This window comes from Phocoena phocoena, chromosome 4 (assembly GCF_963924675.1).
Source record: "Phocoena phocoena chromosome 4, mPhoPho1.1, whole genome shotgun sequence".
Taxonomy (NCBI): domain Eukaryota; kingdom Metazoa; phylum Chordata; class Mammalia; order Artiodactyla; family Phocoenidae; genus Phocoena; species Phocoena phocoena.
The window spans coordinates 38,112,647-38,139,588 of NC_089222.1; the positions used below are offsets into that span (position 1 = coordinate 38,112,647).

The window sequence follows — 26,942 nt, forward strand, 5'->3', positions numbered from 1 at the left end:
GAGTTTGATCATTAAGCACTTTTTACACATGTACATTTATGAATCTCTCCAATTAGTTCTTTTTAATATTCATTTTTCTGGGTACTCAGTTTTATCATTTTGTTGCTATTGTTGACTCATAAAGCCTCACAGAAGTAGGCATTTAATAGGTGCTTTTTCTTCAGTAATTCAGCAAAAAAATATTGTGGAGCACCCACTATGTGCATTGTGCCAGGCACTGTACTGGGTACCTGGGATGCATACTTGATGAAGTCATGAGCCCTTGCATCAAAGATTTCTTTCAGTCTGTTGGACAAGGGAGAAGATTAATTGCTCATCACCACCCCTTTACCACCTGGCACAATGCTCAGTAAATATTTTCAGAATTAGTTAATGAATGCTAGATTGTGGAGGAGACACCATTCATCACTTTACAAAGTTTTCTTTGCTTTTTACTTAAAGTTCCAGTTTCTTTCAAGGGGTCTGATTCTTTGAAGAAAGCACTTTTTTAGTCACTGAGTAGTTCTTTAGGGATCTGAAATTTGGTGTGTTTTTTTTTTTTCTTGTGTTATTTTTCTATGCCTTCATTTGTCTTTTTGAAGAAATGCATATATGTAACTTTTCTGAAGAGAAGGAGGCCCCTTTCTGTATTAGGAAGTTGTGTTTGGTTTCTGAAACAGTGTGCAGTGGTTGTTGCTGATGTAGCTTCTGTTACTAACAAGCCCTGATATTCTTCCTCCAGTAGTGGTGATGTTTGGGGATTGCAAAAGTAGACCCTTAACATCCTTGGGGAATATATTGGAACTTTCTGAATCTAGAAATGCTTCAGTAGGCTTTCTCCCATATAATATTTCGATTGAGAAGCCCCTGTTTCCTGAGTGTATCCTTACACCCCAAATTCACTCACAGTTAACTTTGCAGTTTTTCCTGCGTTTGACAAACTTTTTTTTTTAACAAAGAAGTAGTTTTTGTCACCTCATGAGATAGGCAATACATAAACAACTGTGAAGAGAACCACAAAGCAGTAGAGATGTGGTTTCCCCACTGTCATTAGATGCACTTATTTCTACCCCTCACCCTCCACCCCATCCTAGACGTACTGTAAACATTCATACCCCAGCAGAATTACAAGTCATATATTAAGTCCACAAATAAATGTCAAGAGCCTATTGGAAGATACTATCTCTCTTTCACCTTTACCTGTTGTGGGCTTTTGAATAACCTTGGCTGCTTTGGAGCCTTGATTTCTCAGTAAAATTTAAAACTGACCTGTAAAGGTGAAATACAGTATAAGAGGAATGATTTCAGGGACTTAGAGACTAGAACAAAACACGTTGATGAATGAATAGGATTCGGTTGTTGTCAGCTTGTAAATGATATTCTTTCTTTTCCTGGTAGGATTTTTTAGACTGAGGAGCAATTGGAGCTAATCCACATCATGGAAATGGAAACCACCGAACCTGAGCCAGACTGTGTAGTGCAGCCTCCCTCTCCTCCTGATGACTTTTCATGCCAAATGAGACTCTCTGAGAAGATCACTCCATTGAAGACTTGTTTTAAGAAAAAGGATCAGAAGAGATTGGGAGCCGGAACCCTGAGGTCTTTGAGACCAATATTAAATACTTTGTTAGAATCTGGCTCACTTGATGGGGTTTTTAGACCTAGAAATCAGAGTGCAGAAGAGAGTAGCTTACATGAATCTATGGTGAAAAAACCTTTGGAAATCAATGCATCGTGTCCACCAGCAGAAGACAGTATGTCTGTCCTGATTCCTGATGGAACAAATGTCGGGGGCCAGATACCAGAAGCCCATCCTACCACTGATGATCCTGAACAAGTGGTTCCAATCCAGGATCATAGCTTTCCACCAGAAACCATCAGTGGGACAGTGGCAGATTCTACAGCGGGGCACTTCCAGGCTGACCTTTTGCACCCAGTTTCAAGTGATGTTCCTGCTAGTCCTGACTGCATAGACAAAGTCATGGATTACGTTCCAGGGGTTTTCCAAGACAACAGTTTTACAATCCAGTACATTTTGGATACCAGTGATAAGTTGAATACTGAGCTCTTTCAGGACAAAAGTGAAGAGGCCTCCCTTGACCTTGTGTTTGAGCTGGTGAACCAGCTACAGTACCACACTCACCAAGAGAACGGAATTGAAATTTGCATGGACTTTTTGCAAGGCACTTGTATTTATGGCAGGGATTGTTTGAAGCACCACACGATCTTGCCATATCATTGGCAGATCAAGAGGACAACTACTCAGAAGTGGCAGAGTGTATCCAATGATTCCCAGGAGCACTTGGAAAGATTTTACTGTAACCCAGAGAATGATAGAATGAGAATGAAGTATGGGTATGTATTTATAACTACTTTAAAGCTATTATTAAATCCTATAGAGAAGGTAAAGAGGCTTTAGTAGGGTAGTTTCTTTCAGTAGTAACCTAACAGGTTTGGTTTTTTTTTTCTACTGTTATTCTTTTGGCTGTATGCTATCCTGATTTTTCATGGCAGTTGAATGCAGGCTATTTATCTAACCAGACAATGAAGGTTTTATGATTTGAACAATTCACATGTCACTCTGTGCAATATGTGTGTGACTGAGAAGTTGCATATACATTGAGTGTTGTGAATCAAATACTATTTTAATCATACAGGAGAGCTTGCTTTTGAAAGAAAATCCATGGAGAATCATAAATTACGAATGCCTAATTTATCTAATTTTAAAGTTTTGTATATTGAGTAGTTCCTGTTTTTTAAAGGAAAATAGTATTATTTGGAGTTTTTGTGGCCCTCTTTACATTTTGAATAGTCCAAACAGTTTTTCTGTGAATGATTCCGAAGTACCTCCCAAACTTCTGAATCATGCCCAAACATGTTAAATCTCTTTTTTAGTTTCCTTAAAGCTTTTTACCATTAATTTTATTATTCTGTTTATCTTACAGATAAAATAAATTGTCCCACAACTCAGGGTATTTTTTTAAACCTGAAAGAGTCTTACAACAGTGAGTGAAGGGAAAATTTATGTTAATGGACATATCTGTTTGTCATTTACATAAAAAAAAGTTATTCTCATGTTTTTGTAGGCAAGATATGTATATAAATAATTTGGTTCTTTTATGGATGTCCAAGCATTATTCACTGATAGGGAACTGAAATTTCCACATCTCAGTTCTTCTTTAATGAACTTGAAAGTGGAGAAAATAATACTTGCCACATGTAAAGTTGCTAGTGCAAAAATGGCTATATAATAAGCATTGATCTTTAAATTCCTAAGTTGTTTCTCCTGTAGTATAAAGGGACTTAAAATAGTAGGCTGACCATCCTAACCCAGAAGTTCGGGAGAAAAACTTTGTGGAGAGTCATCTTTGTTCACAAATAAGTCAGGTTACACTACCCAAGTGTCTGGAGAGTTAGAAGGCAAATGGTGGCAGTGAACCATTTTCATGTTGTCTAATTCTATTAGTTTTGATGTTAACCTTCTGTGTTCTAACAGTGCCAGAGCGTTGTTGACATTACAGTAACCTGGTCTTTGTTTAACTTCTCTTGCTCCTATTTAGTATTAGCTAGGTGGTTTTCTTTGAATATTTCAGTTGTATAGTACACAGATCTATGTGTCTTTTTAGCAACTTAATTACCATGAGATTGGAATTTTGCGTCTTGTGTTTCAAAAGCGACATATGGAACAAGATGAGAAACAATATAAAGCCCAAGTTTAAAGGCGTTATTTTGTAGAAGACCTCTTCGGATAAAAGTAAAGCTTATATCAAAAATGTAGTTCTCCTGATCATAAATGCATTCTCTTGATAATGTAAATGCATTCAAGATTCTGTCTTGCTTGGGTAGCAAAATTCTCAGATCCTGTAACAAAGCTAAGTACTTCTGACTTATTTTTTTTAGCCAGCATTGGAAGAGAGAAAAATGTTTTCCATTTTGTCTTAAAAATCTTTTTAATAAGGTATTGTCCAAAATCTCTGTTGCCCATGAGCTAGCAATTCTGATTGGTATGTCAAGGGTAATTAATTTTATATACTCTCAAAGCCACTCTAATCCTTCCATCTCCAGATTGCAAAACTGTGCAGAACAGTGGCCTCCCACTTCACTTCTTATAAAGCAAATTTCCAGTCTGCTAAGTACTTCAGCATCTTGGTACATTAAGTTTCTATCTGTTTGAATTGCTCAGGAAAAAACTAGCAGGATTATTGTCCAACACATTACGTTCTATTACCTTGAGCAAGGCAAGACAGATATTTTGATTCCCAGAAAATCCAGGAACTCTTATGATAGCAGCACACTGAATATTTTATCCTTTGGTAAAATGTCTTTGCTGAAGAATAGACACAGATAAAAGCCCATACACATTCATTGTTGGATCAGTTATAAAGTAGTTGCAGTGAGTGCTTGATTTCCAGATCAGTTTTAAGGAAGTAAATTAGTGTTTATTTGACACTTGAGAGGAGAAGTATGAGTGAATTATTATACGTGGTTCTGCCCTGATAAAAATGGCAAAAAGTATTAACAGTTAATTACTAGTAAAGTGAAGTTCTCTGTGGACTACAGTAAGAAATGTTATAAGATTGTAGATAGCTAAATGTCAAAAATTAGGCTTTTGGGAAGTTGACCTGTAGTCATTGCAACCTGGTTTTCCTTGTATTCCAAAGCGATGTTGTGTTTCCTGGCAACAAGATGCAGATAACGGCATGTTGAGCCTTGCTGAGAGATTCACAAACAAGCTGGAGCAGCCCAGGTTCACATGGTTACCACATTATTTGGCTAAAGCTATTAATCTCTGTGGTCAGGCCTGTAAAGCTGGTCTATCTGTGCAGATTGCACATAACCAGGAAGTGTGTGTTCAGCTGTGTATATGCCCAAGTCGAACCAGTCTTTAGATTCAGGAATAATGAATGGCAGTTGTTTATCCCACTTGTTTTCAGCAGTTTATATGACTTGGTAAATCATTATTATATACTATACCCATAATAGTTCATTGTGTGGAACTTGGGGAAAGTTCATAGTTCTGAGTCTCTAGCAGAGACAAAAGTTCATAGTTTCAAACTGTGTAGATAAAATTCTTTGGTTTTTGCAAATGGATTTAACATCTAACTTAATCCAAATTAGATGTGCAGTGTTCATTTTATTCTCAAGAGTGAATGGAAGGAAAGTTGAGCTAGATAAGTTCACAGGTGCCTTCCAACTCCTTAGTCAAGATGCTTAGATACTAAAAACACATGTAAAAACAGGATTTTAATAATAAAAGTGCCTACTTGGTTCGTTATAATGAAATTATTTTAATTACTCTTTTCCAATTTTGCCTTCACCCCAAATTATACCATTCCACTTTGCTTTCTCATTCCTTTCGTACATCTGCAAAATCAACTGGAAAGTAGTTGTATGTATGAACTCCCCATATTTAGATGCTAAGGCTTTTGCACACGGGATGGGCTTTGGAGAATTTCCAAATTCCAGATAAGCACTTAAGAAAACAACATCGAATGTTGTGTTTTCCATTAAGAAAACATAGTCTCTGACAGTTTAGGCACTCATCCTTAGTAGAAAATGATATTAAATGGCAGGACTAAGCAGTTTTAAAAGGGTCTCGGTAGCTGTGCGGAATACTGTTGTGGATAATTGAAATTGTGGAGGATGTGCAAATCTCCCTTTAGCAACTGCGAGCACCATAGGTTTTCACATTACATTCATTTTAAAGTGTGCCAGAATAGTCTTCTAGTTATTATCACCCATAAGGAAGAGGCACTGTGCTGACCTTATTTTGTAGGTAATTTCACCTACTGTGAAAATATGACTAGTGATTATTTCTAATTCTGAATTTCCTGCAAAGGGGGGAGGATGAAGAAGAAAGTTGCAAGCTCTGACTCCATGATTAATTTTTCTTAGAAGACAGTGTTCTTTTCTCCTCTTTAGAATTAAAGCTTATTGATAAAAAAGGAGTTTAAATTTTATAGCTTAAGCCTAGAGTGTTGTCATAGTCTTAGCTAATTAGTTTTGAGTGATTTTGATTGCTGGTGGCTCTTAGAAGTTTTTGTTCTTTTAAAAACTGTCCAAAGGACAATACCATTAGAAGACTTCACAGGAACTCTGTGAAAGAAGACAAGGAGAATTGCATATTAGTGATAATAAAGAGCATATGCTGTTCTTTTCTATATGACTTGCAGAGTGGATTATCTAAAGTAGAGCAAGCTCTTGACTGAACTCTACTGGAATAGTTAAATTAGCCAAGTTAGCTCTGGCCTGCACAGCTGTGATGATGTATGAACTAACTCATTATGTGTTATTGATAATACTGGAGAGAGGAGAACAGCTGAAACTTACTATGCCTTGTGACTTTCTGGTATTTCTTGAATATACACAGCTGGATGAGTTTGAATTTATTTTAAAAATTCTTGCCTAAGAGAAAGCAAGAGCTCCATAAGCAAGAACTGTGTTTAAAGTGACTTTCAAAATAATGTGCCTTGTGCTTTAGGAGAGAGCAATCCAGTGAATTATTTTCTGTACCTCTTTATGATGCTATTTACATATGAAATAAAACTAATTGGCTTCTGTCTATACGAATCCAGGGAAGTTAATGGGTCTGTGTAGAGCTGTCATGGGAATCAATAGCAATCATTCATTTATTCCCTTTCTAAGCAGATTAGACTTTTTGAAGCAGCTGTCACCTGGCTTCAGGTTGGGGTCAGTCTGTTCCTGATATATTCATGGTAATGAAAATGAAGCTTGCAAAGATGTGTAACTTTTAAATCAGACAGTTGGAGGAGATAACTTACAAGGTTATCTCACAGTTCCTAAAAATAATGGCGTGATACATTCATTTTACTTTTTATTGTAAATAGAAAAAAATAATAACTCCATTCAGCATTTAAAACTTCATTCTGCATATGTGAACGTGCAAAAAAATGCAACTTTTGACTGATTACTGTGTTCCTGTAAAACTACTTCCATTGTTACACTAGAATTTCTAGATTCTAGATTAGCATTCTACCGTAAAACAAAGGTAAATTCATAAATTCCGTCTGTGTGCATCTTTGATCTTAGTGATTCTTAGTTTCATATTGGGTTTGGGGGGGCTCTTTCTAAAGGGTGTAAAGCAGTATGTAGCCTTTACAAACCTTGACTACTTATGGAATTCTACTAAAATTGAGCCATTTGAGATGGTGACTGTTTTCCTATGGCCTCTTATATCTCATCCCCTGATTTGAGACCACCAGATTCTGCATCCTTTGTCTGATGGTAATAATTTTGATCACATTTAAAATAGGACCTGAGATCCTCTTAACCTAGGTCATCAGCCTTTGATAATTACCAGTATCCTGTTTGTGAGTTGTAGTTGCCTTTTTGTGGAAGGAAAGCTTAAGTACTTTTGAGTTACAAGATGATTCTTGATTATCCTGGAACAACTTTCTGTAAGGCTGGTTCAAATTGGACACTGGTAAGTTTTGCAAGAAACTCCCTTTGTAAAAGCAGTAGAATTTCTCTTTTAAATAAGTCTGAGAGTCTTAAGCTAAAAGGAAGTGAATATGAATGATATTTGTATCTTTGGAAAATACCAGAGTGCTGAGGATTGAGCCATTTTGTGTTTCATTCTGGGCTTGAAATGGTTAGGTAATAGCTTAAGCCCTTGAGGTAAACTGTACTTTGCGACACCATAAACAGAAACTGTACAAAAGAATAAAATATTTCTAATTAAAGTTCATTTCTAGGAGCAAACAAGTCACGTTTTTAAATATGAAGGAACTCCCTTAACAAAACCAAATATTATTTTTGTATTTATGGCAGTGCCTTCTAGGGATCAGGGATCATACTGCACAGACTTACCTCTATTTAAAATCCCTGTAAGTGTTAAACGTAATCCAGCCCAGTCCCCAACACATTAACTGAAAGCCTCAAATTTCTAATGTAGATGAATTCCTTGTTAATAGGGGGATTTTAAATTACAAGGGATAGGTTCTGAAATACATTTTGAAATCTTTGAAAATAAAGGATTTTACGTAAAAATAAATTCCACTTATTTAGCTTGGTAGTTTGATATATATTTGATTTGTGCAAAAGATAGTATTGCAGTCTTGTTCTAAATAAATATGACTAATTCTGTGATCAGGCACTCAAATTTTAGAAGTTGCTTATATTAATAAACTTCTGATTATGAAAATTCCAATTTTCCTTGCTGACCTGTCCAGTCGCTGTTGCTAAGACAAGCATAGAAGGGAGTTAACTGAGCATTCCTATTTGCCGTGACCACACCGCAAAATGTGTCTGTCTCCTCCATCTTTCTCTGCTATTGCTGTTTACTTACTGGTAACACCCACTTGACCAGTAAAGAACCTTTGCATGGTCATCACAATGAAAGGATAAGCATGTATGAGAGTGGGAATGCTAGAGCAAGTGTTTCTTTTCACATTCTACAGAAACCAGTGATTTGCGAGTATGTGTGCCACAAAATGTTGTGTAAGGAGTGTATTAGAATCCCTCGTGACTAAGTTATCTGAGAGGGGAGATCGGGAAATTTGTATTCCTTATGCAAATAGATATCCTTTGTTTTGGTGCTATTGCTTCTGAGCTTAAGGAAGAATTTGTGAATAGTCTTATGTTGAAACTTAGCACTACTCATAATGATTGGAAAATGTATAGTTTAAGCCACATTTACTGGAATTTCTCATTATTACATTAATTTTTTGTTTCCTTTTCGGATTAAGAGATTCTTAAACTGTCCCTCTCATTTGACATATAGCCATAGAGTTTGTGTGACTTTCTTTGCTCTAGGTTTTTACCAGCACTGAATAGTCAGGGAAGAATGGCAGGGGTAGGGGTCCCAGGGTGAACTTTGCTTGCAGTGTAGTACATGTGCTTTCAGAATCTTGCCTGCACCCTGTGATCTTCAAAGCTCCTGCAGCTGATCTGGGCATAGGGAGGGCAAATGGCACAAAATACTTTAAGTAATTTCCTGCTGCGGTTGGTCTTTGGTTTCTGACTGTCACCTGGCTTCGCTCTTTCATTTCCAGGCATTGTGAGAATAAAAATAAGCACAGGAGAAATACCAGGTTTGCCTTCCAAGGTAATAAAAGAAAGACATCGTTGAATGGGGGTGGGTAGAGTATGTGAAACAGGAGGAACTTTGCTTGCTTGCCTTCTGATGTTCGGATTGTCAGAAATGCTGCCACACATCAAAAACTTTGTGTAAAGTCTTCTATTGATACAATTAATTTGTTACTAAAAATTAATTTAGACTGTCTTAACTAATTGATAAAATTGAAAGAAACTTGGCTTTGTAGAATCTCTCTCCCCTAGGAAAAGTTACTGACTTAAGACCCTTTTGAAAGGTTTTGTGGTCATAGTTTACAAAACCTAGACAATAAAAAAAATTCTCTTAATATGTTTTCTGTAGGAAGTTTTTATTTTTCTTTCGGAAATTTGCTTTAAAAACTCTCAGTGATAAATTCTTTATATAGTCTGTATACATTTAAGTCTCTTATGCTAAGAGCCTCTTAGTTATATCTGGGTTCTCATGATAAGCCATCAATGAGTATATTTTTAATTTGGTCACTTATCAATTAGTTTATCTGTACTAATTGGGGAAAAAGACATGGCAAAATTTTAAATAAAAAGGATTTGTTTATAATTTTAGAAGTCAATTCAGAAATAAGCTAATAGATTGTATCTTACTAGGGGTTATTAGGGGATATATTTTATGATAATTCTAATTAGTATTTCATTTATGAGTAAATGAGTTCCAAATTGTTTGAAGTTATTTGGAAACAGTTATTTTAAAGAAATTTTAGCATTTGCATATAACTGATTTTATAATTATATAGAAAAGTTTTATAAGTAAATATATTTCAGCCCACTTTAAACGTCAAATTTCATATACACAAAATTTAATTAATCAGCTGAGAACACAGCAGACATTTTTTATTGTCTACTTTGAGACAATTAACCTCCTTTCTTGATAGAAACCTCTCAGTTTTAAAAATATTTCACTTAAAGGGGATATTTACTATTCTTCATAAAAAACAATAACTGCATAATTTAAGGTAGTATAAGGCATGATACATTTCTTTTTAATCTGTTGCGTGCTTTCTATCCCAGCTGTTCTTGTAGAAGTTGTTTCACTTCCTTTTCAGGCCATGGTTGAGAAGTATGTCTCACTTAAGTTACCTTCTAGGAGTCTCAGGACATGTGACTGAACTGGGATAAAAGTTAAGGCTATATGACATTTTTGATGTCTTCAGTGTGCAAATTTAAGCCCGTGCCTCCATAAATAGATAGCAGTGAGATCTTCTGATCTTATAAGCATAATTTTTATTTATGAAAGATTTTAGGCTTATCCACATTGTATTCAAAAGTTCTTTTGTATTCTTTGCTTTGAACTGATAGTTTTGTAATTAAAAAAAAGCCCAACGTAACAGTATTTTAGTAGGTTCTCTTCCTCAGGTGGCTATTGTAATTTGCTTTAAGTGGTTGTATGGGGTAGAGGGGACTTCAATGTATGATATATTTAGGGGTTTAGGAAACAGGTGTACTCAGATGGCTGTGTCTTAGTACAAAATTTTTTGAGAATAAACTTACACGTATTTGTTTAGTTCCCCGCATGCTTTAGAGAATATAGAATAATAAAAGCTTAAAAACAAGTATCCTTTCACTTAGAAAGCCTACCTCACTGCCTTTTTTCTCCTATTTCTTATCCTCTTGTTTCTATTTCACTGTGTTCACTTCTAGAATCACTTTAATACCACAGATTATATGTCTGACAATTTGTAAATCAAACATGGGGTTTACAAATAAATGTGGTTCCACACAGCATCCACTCATTAACTTACTGCCTTCTCATTCACCTGTTTCGAAGATGTCCTAGGAGGGACCAAGAGAGCAGCACACACAGCCAGAAGTTTGCCCTAAGAAAGTTGATCCCCAGAAACTCATTGACTCTTAAAGTATGGAATATTTTTACCTACCCAAAAATCTTTTGAGGTAAATCCATGAACCAGGTTTAATGTTAATTGTTTTACGGAGTGATCTAAATCTCAGTAATCCTGCCTTGAATAGGTCAGTGTCTCCTTAGAGGTGGGCAGGTTTAGTTGTGAGTCAACATTTGATTCTTAGTCTGCTCATAAGTACTGAGGGCCATATGCAAAATAATTAAAAAAAAAAAAAACTCCCAATTTTGATTTGTTCGTATGTCTGTGCCTACAACTACTTCTGGATACAAAGGGGAAAACCCAGTTGTTACCAGGGCCCGATGTCATAGTGTAGAAGTTAAGTAGAGAATTTTAACCTCTGGTACATATTGAAAGATATTGCTTTGTATATAGGCAACATACAAAGATAGATAATTTTATAGATAATTTTTATTGCCTCCCCAAATAGCTCTGCGCTATTTATTCGAGTCAGTGTTAGCAAAAGTCTTAATTAGTAACAGAATAAATGACAGTTACTATGCTTCTAAAGCAGAAAGAGTACATAGTCCTCTGAAGTTTAATAACTACACTGCTATCACAAAGTATGTTGGTATTATATATGCCATGGCTTTGATTCTCATCACCTTGTAACATATTTGAAGGGATCTATAAGCTGCCAGATATTCCAACATTGCTAAATGAGTTCCTGGAAACATCAAAGCCAGGTATCAAAAGCCAGCTATATTTCGTGCGCCTGTGAAATTTCTTTAGCAGCAGCAAACATACCCCATCTGTCATGCCTGTCTCAAGTCTGTAGCAGAAGAGCCTAAATACTCTCCATATTGCATTTGATCTTTATCTTTCTATCATTATGACCCTTAGTTTGGGGAGACATTTTCACTTTACATCATAGTAATAAGTAATTGTGTCTGATTAATCCAGCTATGAGGGTGGGTGTTGATTAGTTTGAGGTCACAGGTTTATCCTTGTAGAAACCAGTTAACTTTTATAGGCAGGAAGCCAAGGTTCCGAAGTCTAACCCACCTGGTTAAAACTGTACAGAGTAGTGTCCAGAAAACTTTATACTTAATTGACCTTTGCTAAAGTCTGAGTTCTATATCTTATTTGCCTCATCTTCCCACTTAAATGTTTTCCATCTCCTGTGTCTCCTGTTTCATTTAATGGCACCATTATCCAGTCATCCAGATCAGAAACATGGGACACATTCTGGACCCTTTCTACTCCCTTCAGCTCCCCCATGCAGTTAGAGTCTAACTCTTAAATACTCTCCAATCATCCCCACTGTTACCTCCTGAGTTCTCTACCATCATTTGCTTTATATGCAGTTCTAGTAGCTATAGGTGGCTAAGCATAGAATAATAAATATTAATAATAAACATGCTAATAAATATTTAGCAAATAAGGGCCTGTCTCCACCCTTCCCCCACCTTCCTCTACCAAAAATAAACAAATCAGTCCTCCATATCACTACTGTTGGAGTGATGTTTATAAAAAGGCAAGTCTCTGACCCTTTTTGAAACCCACCAGTGATTCCTACTGCCCACAGAATCAAGTCCTAACTTCTTAACCTAGCATACAAAGCTCTTCATTATCTGGCCCCAGCCAGCCTATCCAGTCCAGTCTTATCTCTTATCATCCCACTCACACACACATACACCCTGACCTCCCACATGAACTGCATGTGCTGCTTACTCTGGGTCTCTTGTGCCTCGCTTGGTTGGCTTCTACACATGTCAGTCACTCTGCATGTGGTGACTCTCATTGTCTGCCTGGTGGCTGGCCAAACTTGGCTCCCGTTTCATCCATTCTGGGACACCTTCCTTGACCACCTTGCGTGACCCCTTTCCCAGCAGAGTTAGGCCCTCTGCCTCTGAATTGTTCCAGACCACCTTTGTGCCACATTTCACACTGTGCCACAGGGTTTGCTTGTCTCTCTCTCTCCCCACTGACTTTGGGTATTTTGCCTTTTTCATCTTCTTATCCCAAGATGTAGTCCAGTGCCTAATCAGTGTGTCTACTTAAGATTACTTTCGTTTGTTTTCAGTTGTCACATTTCTTTCTTGGTTTCAAACAATTTATAGAGAAATTGCCTAAAATGGTTACACTCTCCTGAGCTCCCAAATGCATAGTCCCAAGAACTATTTATCCAGCAAAGAGATCATGTCCTGACTAATTTCTGTTTCATTCAGCAACTATTCTTTAATAGTTTTGGCTTTCATTACGGCTCTATTATTTATGTCGCAGGCCCTTTTTACTTTTTAGTATCTAAAATATACATAGAAGAAATGATGGTGTGTGGGGCAGACTTTCTGACTTAGTGTGGGTGTTGGTGCTCTGTGTGTTAATAATATATGTTGGAAATGTTGGTATGTCAAGGTGTTTGTTAAGTAGGAAGAAAACCACTGTTAGAAAGCATCTAAGTTATGAGAATGGGTGTTCTTTTCAGAATTTTTAATTAGTTTTGTATCTGGATTCTTGTATTGGTATATGTGGTGGTATGTTTGTTGGTGAAGCATGTGGACACAGAACTGTTAATATTTCAGCAGTTCATGTTCATTCTTCCCATCAAAACAAAAATCAGCAATCTGTTCACAATATTTTTTTTAATTCATCATGATAAGGTTATATTTTGGGTGAGTCCAGATTGATTGATGGTAGCCGCATGATATATTTAACGAAATCTAAATCCTACTGTGCAGTGGCTATCTCCCATACTCACTCTTTTCTGGCCATCCCTCAGTAGGGCTACTATTAAGTCAGATAGGGTTCTCATCTGCCAGGATGATTGCATCTTGCCTTTGTGAAGCCCTATCCTCCCCACCTCCACCCCCATCTCTAGCACTGTCTCTGTTGCTCAGTTTTTACACATCCTGTATTTACTACTTTGACCTTTTACCACAGTCTGCTCAATACTCTAAATTCCAACCTTTATTTAAGGCTCTGAGACCCTGGACTTAGCTCCTTAGCTCATGGCCCGACATCTCTCACAGTGTCTGTTATATATCCTGTTCACATTTTCTCATCTCTTATGTACCCTTGTTTAGGCTTCCTTTTCCAGCTCTCTGTTCCTGTCCTTCCCTGTCCCTACCCTTCAAGCAAAATACTGGAAGAACTCTTTTTTTCTCGTTCTTCCACACAACCTTCACTTACTGGTAATTATTTCCTATTAAACTATTCCTAAAATTCTTTCTCTTACAGAAAGCTATCTTGGATTGATACTGGAAAGCCTCTTACTTTTCCTGACCTTTACCCATTCCTGGAGGAGTAACCATCTCCTCTCCCATAATGCTGCATTATTCTGTTCTTTGTCCTCTCATTCTATTCTTTGTCCTCTCATTCCCAGAGTGTACTTGCCACCGATGAGTTTAGATAGGCAAATGTACTGCTGCTTTGGTTTTAGATTTTGTTAGTTATTTCCCTCTTGAAGCCCTGGAAGTCAGGGACTACATCTGCTTAATTATTTGTGTGTTGCCTTACAGCCCACCATCACCATTTCCACACACACGACTCATAACTGCTTTCTGGTAACATGAAACAATGGCTTGATAAGAGTGGTAAATGTTGAACATTTGGCATTCGTGTTGCATGAATTTTACACTGATGCACATTGAGGAGAATAAAAACTCTTGGCATTGTTTTTTTTGGCTGCATTGGGTCTTTGTCGCTGCACACAGGCTTTCTCTAGTCGCGGCGAGCAGGGGCTACTTTGCAGTATGCGGGCTTCTCACTGCGGTGGCTTCTCTTGTTGCGGAGCACGGGCTCTAGGCGCGCGGGCTTCAGTAGTTGTGGCACATGGGCTTCAGTAGTTGTGGCTCACGGGCTCTAGAGTGCAGGCTCAGTAGTTGTGGTGCACGGGCTTAGTTGCTTCACGGCTGTCGGATCTTCCCGGACCAGGGCTCGAACCCATGTCCCCTGCATTGGCAGGCGGATTGTTTAACCACTGCACCACCAGGGAAATCCCAGCGTTGGATTTTTTAAGGATTCCCTGTTTAAGGGAGAACAGGTGGTAAAATTAATCTTATAAAAAGATAATGTTTTTCAGATTTGTTGTTTTGTCTCTGTCAAGTCTACTAAAGCATATTGAAAATCAAATAGAGCTAAAACAGTACTTTGATACATCAATCCACAGAACAGTTGATTGTAGTAAATTAGGATTTGTCATAAAAACTTCATAATGCCCAAAGGACTGAAGTACACAGAGAACGTAGCAAAAGCTGCAGTTTTAGATATCTTTCTCATGCAGATCATTATCTATGAAGTCTCAATAATACAGGAGTAAACAGAAATTGCTAGAGAGATGTCCAGAATAAAATCTGATACTTTAATAGCAAAAAGCATTGGCTGTTTATATTATAATGTATGTTATTAACATAATGACTGCTCTTCTAAGAACTCCATAAAGAAAATACTGAGGATTTATTAACTCATAATTGGGAACAGTTACTGGGAAATAAACTTAAAATAGGAAAATCTGTTTAGAAACTGGAAATGATCTTAACAGGGAGAAGGAGGTTAATATCTCTCCACTCAGTGATAACATCAGATTCTCCTAAAGTTAAGGAAAAATTGTTTAAAGCAACTTGTTGTGAAATTTAATTTAGGTATAGGGGTTCCAGTTTTCAGTGTTTTTCTTTTTTGAAGAATTTCCCAGAAATGTTTTTTAAAATTTTGGATTAAGTATTCTTTTTGACCATAAATAATTTTAAACAAAGTAGTGTTCAAATGTGATGTAAACTACATTTTATTGTCTTCTTCCCATTTCACACTTAAAATTATATGTTCCATTTAAGACTACATCCTACTAGTTAGGTTGAAATTAGGTATCCTAATCCTAACTTGAAATTAAGCAAGAAATTAGGGTTTTTGGAAGCTTTTTAGGAATTTTTTAAGGACCATACTGCTTTTTACAAGTTACGTGCTCCATGGCACCATCAGTTGGTATATGACTTTTTTTTTCTTTTTTCAAATAGAACCTGATTCACAAATTGTGAACATTGGGGTGGAGGGTGGGAAATATTTTCTTTCCCTCATATTTGCCAGGGTGTTTAGTGAGAGATGTTAATAGGTCTTTATGGGTAAAAGGGAGAGAGCACTGTCATAGGTTTAAAAGAGTACCTTCTAGCCCTCATCATGGTACTTCAGTATCTACCTTAGCATATTAAAGGGACTGAGGAGTGGCTGCAGTAAGTAAATTGTTTAACTTTGTGTAACCAAGTTTTTCAAACTTTTGACCACAGAATGCTTTTTGCCCAGAATACTTATTAACAGTCCTTGAAACAAATGTTCGAAGAGCAGTCTGGAGCGTCATACTAACCAACAAAACCCATAGATCAAAATTAATACCTTTTTCAAAATCTTGATTTACTGAAAGGAAATATGTTAATTATTGGGAATATCTGTCCAAACACCTGGATTTCACCTGAGCCAGTTCTGAGTGCCACTGGATCTGGAGTATTTGGATGTGTGTTATAGACAGTCATTTAGAAATCTGTGGTTGAAAGAATGTATTTGGAAGCTTAGTCACTCTGCTTATATCTGTGATGTTATTATTTTATGTTTTCTTAGGGGAATTTTGAAATACACATGAAGAGAGAGAAAAATAAAATGAACATTTTGCCATTAATGGTTCAGATGTTTCAAACACTAGATGAAGTTCCATTAAAAAAGGAACACGTTTTTTAGACCACCCATTATAATTTTTTAAGTGATTCTGATTTATATAGCAGGACCTACACACACACACACACACACACACACACACACACACACACACACACACACACACACACACACACACACACACACACACACGTAAAGTGCTTATTAAGCAGCAGCAGACCAGATAACAGAATGACAAAACTATTCTCATAGCTGAACTTTACAGTAATCCAAACTATTTTCTCTCATGTTTCGTCAACTTTTTTTTCTACCCACAGGATAAAGGACAATATTAATGTTGGGTAGATGAGCAGTACTTGCCTCATCTGGGGTCATTTTATTTTTCCTGTCTTTCATCAGACAATATTGTGTATTCCTATGTTGACTTACGAAAACTGATGCCTCTTGAAAAAGAGAAGTTCGTTTCTCTGCTTTCTGTGGCAGCTTCATCTTAGAGCTGACTCCCTGATTGGTTGAGACCAGGTTTGGCTCATCCCACTGTGGTAGGGAGGGTGGGACTGTGTTAATTGGTTTAGGCCAGTGATGTTAAGGGATGGAATCAATCCCTACTCCATGGCTTGCACGTTTTGGTCTTAAGGCATATATGAAATGGGGAAAAAAACAGGAATGATGTCCTTTTACTCCAAACAAGACAAGCTTTGAAAATTCTACAGTATGCTATACTAGATATTTGTAATATCACATGAGATGTTTAGATATTTCCATTATTTATTAACAGTTCATTTTTTTTCTTGGGTCTTTTTAGAGGACAAGAATTTTGGGCAGACTTGAACGCCATGAATGTGTATGAAACAACTGAATTTGACCAACTACGAAGGCTGTCCACACCACCCTCTAGCAATGTCAACTCTATTTACCACACAGTCTGGAAATTCTTCTGTAGGGACCACTTTGGATGGAGAGAGTATCCTGAGGTATTTACAGGTTCTTTTTTCCAAAAGTGCGTTTAAATTTTTTTGTCTTTCACTGTTCCTTCTCAACTATGACTAGACAGAACCACAGATCAAAGAACTTATGGATGTAAAATTGAGTCTTGTTGATATGAGTAACGCTTTTCTCTGATTTTTCTGAAAATATATTTTTTTCCATTAATCTGTAACCCATAAATAGAATACCACTATTATCAGAGAGAAAATGCTTTTCCCAGTATCTTTCTTTCTTTCTTTCTTTTTTTTTAGATTTAGGGGGTAGGAGTTTATTAATTAATTAATTTATTTTTGCTGTGTTGGGTCTTCGTTTCTGTGCGAGGGCTATCTCTAGTTGAGGCAAGCGGGGGCTACTCTTCATCGCGGTGCGCGGGCCTCTCACTGTTGTGGCCTCTCTTGTTGCGGAGCGCAGGCTCTGGACGCGCAGGCTCAGCGGCCATGGCTCACGGGCCTAGTTGCTCCGCGGCATGTGGGATCCTCCCAGACCAGGGCTCGAACCCGTGTCCCCTGCATTAGCAGGCAGATTCTCAACCACTGCGCCACCAGGGAGGCCCTTCCCAGTATCTTATACTATAGGAGCCAAGTGTTAAATGTGGTAAGTACTCAGACTCAGTGCCGCCTTTGGAGTAATTTTAATGAGATGAGCACTGATGTAACTTTTGGCTGTATCTGGCTCCTGGTGGTTGGATCATGTGTTACACTATTAGCAGTTTAGAAGTCTAGGGGGAAACAATCACCCTTAAGCCCCTGGAAGAAGTACTTGAAAATGTTTACTGAACTGTGGTCAGGCAAATCAGTCATTTAAAATTCTATCACATGTGCACATGCATCCTTAGTCTGAGATGGTAAGAATAGTTCATCCATCACAAAGCGAGGTTTTAAAATGGTGGTGGTTTATTTTGCCTGTGAGAATTCTGAGTCACATTTAAATGCCCTGAAATGGACTTAAAGATTAATTTCACATTCCAAAGATCTGAATTCTTCAACTTGATTAAGTTCATTTCCAGTATTACAAAAAGGGAGAATTGACTTATCTACCTTAGGTTTTCTTTTAAGGCAATAGCAAAAGAAAATGACCTAGTATGTTAATTAGTGTAAAACATAATATTGAGTTAAAATTTCTGTCTCTTAAGTAGTCACTAGGATCTAATACCTTTCAAAGAGAATAAGAGGCTGTTTAAAATGTATCCTCAGAATAGTTGGACTGTCCCTTTGTTTTTCCTCAGAGAGGTTTCTTGGGTTTGGAACTTAATTGGTTTATTTGAACTGTATATACTAATATCTTTAATCCTGTTCTGAAACTCCCTTAAGAAATACTAAAAAAAAAATCTCCAGGACATTCTTATAGCCTCAAAATAGAATAGACTAATCCTTCACATGTTTCATAAGGTGGAAATCCATGTTCTGAACAGGAAGCATTTTTCTATTCTGCATCTTTAAAGAAAATAAAATTCCTACATGTAACAGGAGGTAATTTGACTCACTGTACTTTATTGAAACACTTCTGATGTTAATAGCAAAGTTAACTATTTTTACCTTTAGTTACATTAACATTTTTCATATTTTATAGTGACTATTTACCATTTATTGCTTTTTTAACTTGCTTTTTTTTCTTTACTGTCTGTTTTCTACTCCGTAGTCTGTTATTCGATTGATTGAAGAAGCCAACTCTCGGGGTTTGAAAGAGGTCCGATTTATGATGTGGAACAACCACTACATTCTTCACAACTCATTCTTCAGGAGAGAAATAAAAAGGAGACCCCTCTTCCGTTCCTGTTTTATACTGCTTCCATATTTACAGTAAGTGTCCAGCAGAAAGTCTTATCTTTGCTTCCATTTTATGTAAATGTACACTTAATGCCAAAGAGAAAAAGACTGTAAAAGACTAACTTATTACCTTTAGAATATAAAATTCTGAGTTATCTTTAGATTTAATTCTTCAAAAAATATAGTTCAGATAAGCTGCAGTTAACCCAACACTAAAAGAGTGAGTATCCTATTGAATTTTTTGAACTGAAAAGCAGAGTTAACATTTTTCCACAGCTAAAAGTACTTATACAGTATCTGGGATAAGACAGAGTTTGCATTTGCCTCCTTCATGGAAGATTGAGATACCCTTCCATGTTATGGGACTATTTCCCAGCCCAGGTAAACTGCCTTGGCAGGTAGAGAGAGTCCCTCAAGGTGGTGTTCTCCATTCTTCTTCCTTGAGTGAATTTGCATGGGAAGAATTCACCTTTTCAAATAATTTGCATTCTCATTTGCTCAGTAAGCCCCATCTTCCTATAATATGCACTAAAATTACCTGTCATACTTTTAGGTCGAGACAGAACTCATCCTTCTGAATTATAGGTGAGCTCTCCTTCCATTTTCCCAAGTGCCATTTTTCTTTTCCCTCTCCAGAGAGCCCAGTGGCACATCTCCATAGGTCCCAAAAGCTGGGGCACATTACCATTAGCAAGGCCATGTCTGAAAGGTAGTATCTCTAGGGAAATCATTATCTACTCTAGTCAGATACACCATATTTAGAGCTTGACTTTTAAAATGCTACTACGTTTACTTGGTTTTATGAACTGGGGAGGTCTAGGGTAATATTGGTTGGTCTCTTCTGCTGATCTTTGAGGTAAAAATCTTCTTTTGTATTCTTACTAGTAGTTTTTTATTCCAAGGCCAAAGTGTGTTTTTCCCAGATCATTATGGCAGAGTGTTAATGATTCGAATTCTGAGATTGCAAAGGGAACATTAAAAACAAAATAGAAACAAAAGTCCCTGAAATGCTAGGTACCCAAAAACAATTTGTTAATAAGGCAGATTTTAGAAATATATATATCGACTTGAGGTAAATATGTGCTTTCTTCTTAGTTCAAGTGTAAGGGTTTTTTTAAATTATTATTAGAAACTAATAAAAATGCCATTTCACTAGCACAGCTGGAGATAGTGTCAGCGTCCAGTAGTTAGGAACATATTGTCCTCCTAGTGAGACAGTGGAACTCATCAGTGAGACCGGCAGCTTGGCATGCTGAGCCAATCAAGCGAGATGCAGCTTCTGTGAGAGAGGAGGAATGCTCATTCATGTGCTGCATTGTTGGGGGAGTTTCACAGAATAGTGAAAGTTGATTTGTTTCCATCTTAAGTAATTATGGAATACCCTCTTCCCCCCACCTTTTTTTAAACTTAGGCTTGTTTTGTAGAAGTACGAACTGTAAAAATAATATGAGCAGTAGTAGAATTAATGCCACAGATATAGCCTTCCTATTTATAACATAGGCTTACAAGAGAACAAAGAAAGTCACTCTTTTCTTTTTAAAACTTCCTAGTTTAGTCTTCTTACCTGGAACAGTGATCATCAGGTATAAAGTAGGAGCTTAGCAAGTCAAAGAGATAGTGCAGACATTTCAAGAGGAAAAGAGCAGAGAAGCAGCAAGTTCACTAGGGTGGAATGGGTAAATGCAGCCTTCAGTTCCTGTCTGCCCTAGAGTCTGGGGCTGGCCTAGAGGGCAGAAAGAGGAGGGAGACTAATTCCAAAAAGCAGATTTCAGAAGTAGATTTCCAGAGAGACTGTGATCTTAGCCAGGAAGAAAGTTTTGTTTTTAAGTGTTAGCAAACACAAAGGGTCAAAGAAAAACATAGGTGTCAAAAAGGCCACAATTATCAGGGAACCAGAGATACCTAAGAATTGGGAATGCTAGAGTAGGGAGGTGGAGTAGGGAGGTGGAGGGTGAGGCGGGGGCTTAGTTCATGAATTACGGCAAAAGCTTGGCTCTTTTTAAAAGAGGGTTTCCCTGCTTTTTTTCCCCTTCCAGTTTTATTGATATATAATTGACATAAAACACTGTATAAGTTGAAAATGGACAGCGTAATGACTTAATATATGTATATGTTGTAAAATGGCTACCACAATCAAGTTTAGCTAACATTCCTCATAGTTAAAATGTTTTTCCATGTGCTTTGATGATTTTTAATAGGGCTGATAAAAAGGATCTTATTCTTTAATATTCTTAGAATACTTGAGCTAAGGCTGCATAAGCACACAAATATCAGACTTAGAGGTTTGGAAGTCCACTTCAGCTGGAAGGACATCTGCCCTGTGCAGTCACCTCACGGTCATGAGAAGGCCTGAGAGGATTTCTTTGACTCCTCCCCAAAAAGGATAAAATTAAATTTTACTTCATCACTGAAGTTAGGTTAGGAAACGTCTTTCAGAATGGCCAGGGGAGGGAAGGAGAATGATAAAAGGTGACCTTGGATTAGGAAAATTTGTTCTTCAGAGGCCCTTGAGTACAAGTGCCGTAGTCTTTGACTTTGCCTCTCTAAAGAAGGCTGGTTACGGTGTGAAGCTCGCAGTATGTCATTGGAATATCCATGAGCTGAATACAAACTCAGTATTCTTGGAAAATAAAGCTACATTTGTAACTGCTTAGAATATGTATTTTTAACCCATGGCAACCAGAGTGTAGAGTTCCATCAGACAGATGTCTATATACATTTTTATGTTTTAGCCCAATTAAGATGTTGGCTTATTATAAGTAAGTATCCATGGGTAAGAATGGATGCTTAACCAAATACATAAAATCTGATTTAATGTCTTAGGATAGATGGGATTTATTTACACAGGCTCATCTTCAAGCATGTGTAAGGAAATAATAGACCCCACCAGTCCCCTGAAAAAGGAAAGGAGACATTTGAAGCTTTCATTTTGTGAAACTGATTTCTAGGCAGGAGTGCTAGCGGAAGGAAAAGGAACAGTCTCTTCCATTGTCAGTGCCACGTTTTCAGTATGGCTGTGACAGCCTAAAACCTATTTTGGGCAGAGTGGTTGGGAGAATCTTACCTTCCTCCTTCAATCCAGAAACCTCTGTTGGTAACTTCAACCCATAACAATACTGGGAACTTTGCAGAGCAGGGATAGAGGGAACAGCTAAAAATAAGGAGCTTATAGTCTGTGTTTCCTACCATTACTCTAGAATGGTGACGGCTTTTTAAGGAGTTACAGACCTATCAGAGTCTGATTAAAGCAGTAGGGGCCTCTCTTCAAAAAAATGTACCAGTGAAGGAAGGCTCTGGAGGAATCTGTCAGGGCTTTGTGAAAATGCTCCAGAAGACAAGAACTGTTGTGCCCTCTGTCATGAAGGTTGGGGAAAACAGCACCCCTTTAGATCTGCTTCTGAACTTAAAAGCACCTGGGGGATTCTGCAAGCCCCGGATTCACCCAGAACTCTGTCTCACAAAGGGACTTTGAGGCACATTAATCATAGGCGCAGCTACTTGAAGGAGGTGGGGGGTAGAGGAGGCAGGTTGTACCTCTATAGCAAGCCATCTCTTAAAAGTCAAAAGGCTGTGGGGTAGTGGCAATGGTAGTGGGAATCAGGCAGACCTGAATTGCAATCCTGGTATCCATCCATCACTTTCAAGCCTTGTTTAAAGATAAAAAAAGAAGACAAAAAAGAAGAAAATATATGTACATGTGAATTGTGAAATATATGGAAATGCAAGGAGTATGTGCTTAGAAACTAGATAGGCCTGGGTTCATATGCTGTCTCTGTTCTTTACTAGCTGTGCTGGCAGTTTCTTGATTTGAAAAGTGCTCTACAGCAGTATCCAAGTATCCAATAACCAAGCCATTGTGTGGGGTTATGACAGGTAGTGACACTGGGTGTGAAGTGCCTGGTCCACAGTATGTGCTTAGTGTAAGGTGGCTGATGGTAAATATCCTCCTGGAGATTAGATGCATGTTCACCTATTGTTGTAACCTCTGTGTCCCAAAGCGCTTTTGAAAATTTCAGTTTCCTAATGATTTGGCAGACTTAGGGCTTCCCCGTGACCAATGTATGCTTGTGAGTGGAGTAGTACCCCAGCCCCGAATCTGGGTCTCAGGGTCAGGATTATCTTTCTCTCTGCTTCTTCCGTTTTGCTCTGTTTTGAAAATGGCTAAGAAAAATGATTTAAATCATTTAATCAGGCAGGAATAAGTAACTGCTTGTCTAAACTCATCCTTCAACGTAACAGACCTGAACTGAAGGTTCAAGGATATTCTAGTGTCTAGGGCTTAAAGTAATTAGCTCCATCTTAAGCACATCTGAAGCTATAACATTTGAATTGTATTGATGGTTTTGTTGTTATATGTGATATTTAAAACTGAAGCAAATGCCAACTTTCAATGCCTACTCCACGATTTGTTTGTTTTTATACAAAAACCAAAGTATAAGCTTTTTATTTTTAATATTTTGTCATCTCCCTGTAAGCTCCCTCTTGCCCTGCTTCACTTTGCCTCCACTCACTATGCTTCCCCATGTACACAACCTCTAGCAATGATACGTTTTGTGCTTAGTACAGCAAAGTTTGAGGAACGTATATAAATTGTTCCTCCCTTGAAACGGAGCATAACTATATAGGCAAAAGAGGAATCCAGGATTCAGAAAGTAAAGATATTTATAAATTGGCACTTGCTTGCTTGCCTTGCAGCATTCCAGAGTTTTCTCCACAAGGAGGAGGCCAGGGGAAGCTAATAATAGGTTATCTCTATACAGGCAGTGTTAGCTCTAAGGTTTTTTTTTCTTTAGTTGATAGCATTTTCTATGTTGTTTTTTTAAACAAGCATTGAAGCTATCCAAATTATAATATTAGATACTGCTGTAGAGCACTGTATGTGAGATGGAGGTTTTGATGTAGAGCACCTTACTGCTGAGGTTGTACATTGACGTTCTCCCTCTCCCTTCTAGGACACTTGGTGGTGTTCCCACACAGGCACCTCCGCCTCTTGAAGCAACCTCATCATCACAAATCATCTGCCCAGATGGGGTCACCTCAGCAAACTTTTACCCTGAAACTTGGGTGTATATGCATCCATCTCAGGACTTCATCCAAGTGCCTGTTTCTGCAGAGGACAAAAGTTATCGAATCATTTATAATCTTTTTCATAAGACTGTGCCTGAGTTTAAATATAGAATTTTGCAAATACTGAGAGTCCAAAACCAGTTTCTTTGGGAGAAATATAAAAGGTGAGTCAGCAGTATGAAAAGTTCGAGAGCTTTTCTTGATGTAGCTAATGACAAATGCAGAACATAATAGTAGAGACTTGCATAGAACTTAATGTCATATTTGTTCATATATTTTAACTCACATATAATTCTCATAACAGACCTACAAGAAAGATTATTACAATCTGCATTTTACAGAAAGGAAACCGAGTCACAGAAAAGTTTGGTAACTTGCCACAGGTCATACAGCTAATATGATACAGTGCTGGAATTTGAACCCAGGCAGTCTAGCACCAGAGGCCTTGTTTTTAATCACTTTACTATGCTGCCTCTCAAGTCAGCAACAAATTAATGTAATTCAGAGGGGATACATGTAGATTTGAGGAACCTCAGAATTAAGAGACTCTCAGGTTGGTGGAATTAGGTAAGGAAGTCACCCTGAGAAGATGTGAGAACTAGATTTGAAATGGAAGAGAGAGCAGGTGAACAAATGGTTGATGGAGAAAAAAGGGAAAGGGCTTTTCTTGTCTGCAGTGGAAAAGATAAGTTTAAACTTTTAGTATGAACTTTGATGAGATTTTGCCCTTGGTAGCTACTTTAACATTTCCTCCCCATTGAAACCATCAGAAGAAGTTTATGACTACATCATGCCTATTAAACTGATCTATTCATTTTTCTGAATTCCCTGTCCACTGTTTGCCTTAGGAAAAAGGAGTATATGAACAGGAAAATGTTTGGCCGTGACAGAATAATAAATGAGAGACATTTATTTCATGGAACATCCCAGGATGTGGTAGATGGAATCTGCAAGCACAACTTTGACCCTCGAGTCTGTGGAAAGCATGCTACAATGTTTGGACAAGGCAGTTATTTTGCAAAGAAGGCAAGCTACTCACATAACTTTTCTAAGAAGTCCTCCAAAGGAGTCCATTTCATGTTTCTGGCTAAAGTGCTAACTGGCAGATACACGATGGGCAGCCATGGCATGAGAAGGCCCCCTCCCGTGAATCCCGGAAGTGTCACCAGTGACCTGTATGACTCTTGTGTGGATAATTTCTTTGAGCCTCAGATTTTTGTCATCTTCAATGATGACCAGAGTTACCCTTATTTTGTTATCCAGTATGAAGAAGTCAGTAACACTGTTTCCATTTGAAAAATCTTGGTACTGATAAATTATTTGTATAAACTCAATCCAGCATTTGTAGCAGGTTTTGGATGGGTGGGCCAGAGTGGGGAACAGCATTGACATTAATAGGGCACTTTTAAGACCCATTTTTTTTAAGTTGCTAGAAAGTGAAATTTTTTTTTTAAGGAAAAACACACGTTTTAAAATGACCACTTATTCTTTAATTATTTACTAATTGTTGTTAGTGTACTCAGTGTGGAAAAGACTACAGATTGCATACTCTTTTCATTCACACCTGTACATATAGGCAGCAGTGTTATTGGAAGCATTTTTTATAAAGAAACTGAACAGCCTAACTAATTACATGTGGCTTAAGCCTGGTAGAAGTTTGGCCAAATGAAACGGAGGCTGTGAGCAAAGTGAGGATTCTATTTATTTACAAAGATTAAAACTGACTGGAACTAGTACTACCATATTTAATCCCTGTGCAAAGCATCACTGCGGTGCTGTAGGATAAGTTCATGACACTCTGGTGGGTGGAAAGAAAATTCTATTTCTATCAGCAGGACTGAAATATGTCACCCAACCAGAGAACATCAATGACTTTAACTGTTCTGCAGAGTTTACCCGAGAACTCAGAGTTCTGTTTAGAGGAAGTAAGAAAGAAAGAAAAGGAACCATTTGAAAAGTTTGTCACCAGCAAAATTTTTCATTAACTAGTTCTCTGAAATGTGATTCTCGTGTTAAACTTCAGCATTGGAAAACTCACTCTCTTTCATTATCATCCCACCCCAGTTTGAAGGAGTTGGGTATCTAATTTGGTTAAAGCCAGTCTGGAGAATTAGAAGTATTACTTTATTTTAGGGTTCCAGACCTAGGCCCTGACCGAAGGTTTTAGAGAAAGGAAGTACGTCTGTAACTGAATTGGTCAGGTTTTTTACTGTGCTTTGCACAAAGTAGACCCTCAAAAGAAGTCTTTGTTGACATGGAAATATTGTTAAAGGTGGAGCTCCCACCCTTCCGCCTGCTTTGCCAGATGCAGCTGGGTTCCCTGGCCAGCTCTGTATTTTACACTACTTCACAGAAACACAGACTTGGAAATTGTGCCACTGGCCCAGCAGGAGCAGTGTTAGGTGAACATGCCACTGCCTCAGCTCAGAGAGGTAGCAGCTTGGTGTACTTCGCCTTAAGTAAAGCAAATGGACCTGGATTTATAAAAGCAGTAGTGGTTGTTCACAAAAGAATTCACCACGGAATTCTTTCAGGTACCAAGCTCCCCTAGTATGTTTGTGGTTATTTCATTTACACACAACCCTTCAGGAACTTC

General features: G+C 37.7%; 1 protein-coding gene across 1 annotated transcript; it reads left to right on the forward strand.

Moving 5' to 3' along the window:
• Window positions 1–1,417: 1,417 nt before the first annotated feature.
• Window positions 1,418–25,642, forward strand: TIPARP (TCDD inducible poly(ADP-ribose) polymerase). The gene is made up of 5 exons (XM_065876784.1): window positions 1,418–2,334; window positions 17,332–17,500; window positions 19,152–19,312; window positions 24,232–24,510; window positions 25,195–25,642. The coding sequence occupies exons 1-5, from the start codon at window positions 1,418–1,420 to the stop codon at window positions 25,640–25,642; spliced, it is 1,974 nt and encodes a 657-aa protein (XP_065732856.1).
• Window positions 25,643–26,942: the final 1,300 nt, after the last annotated feature.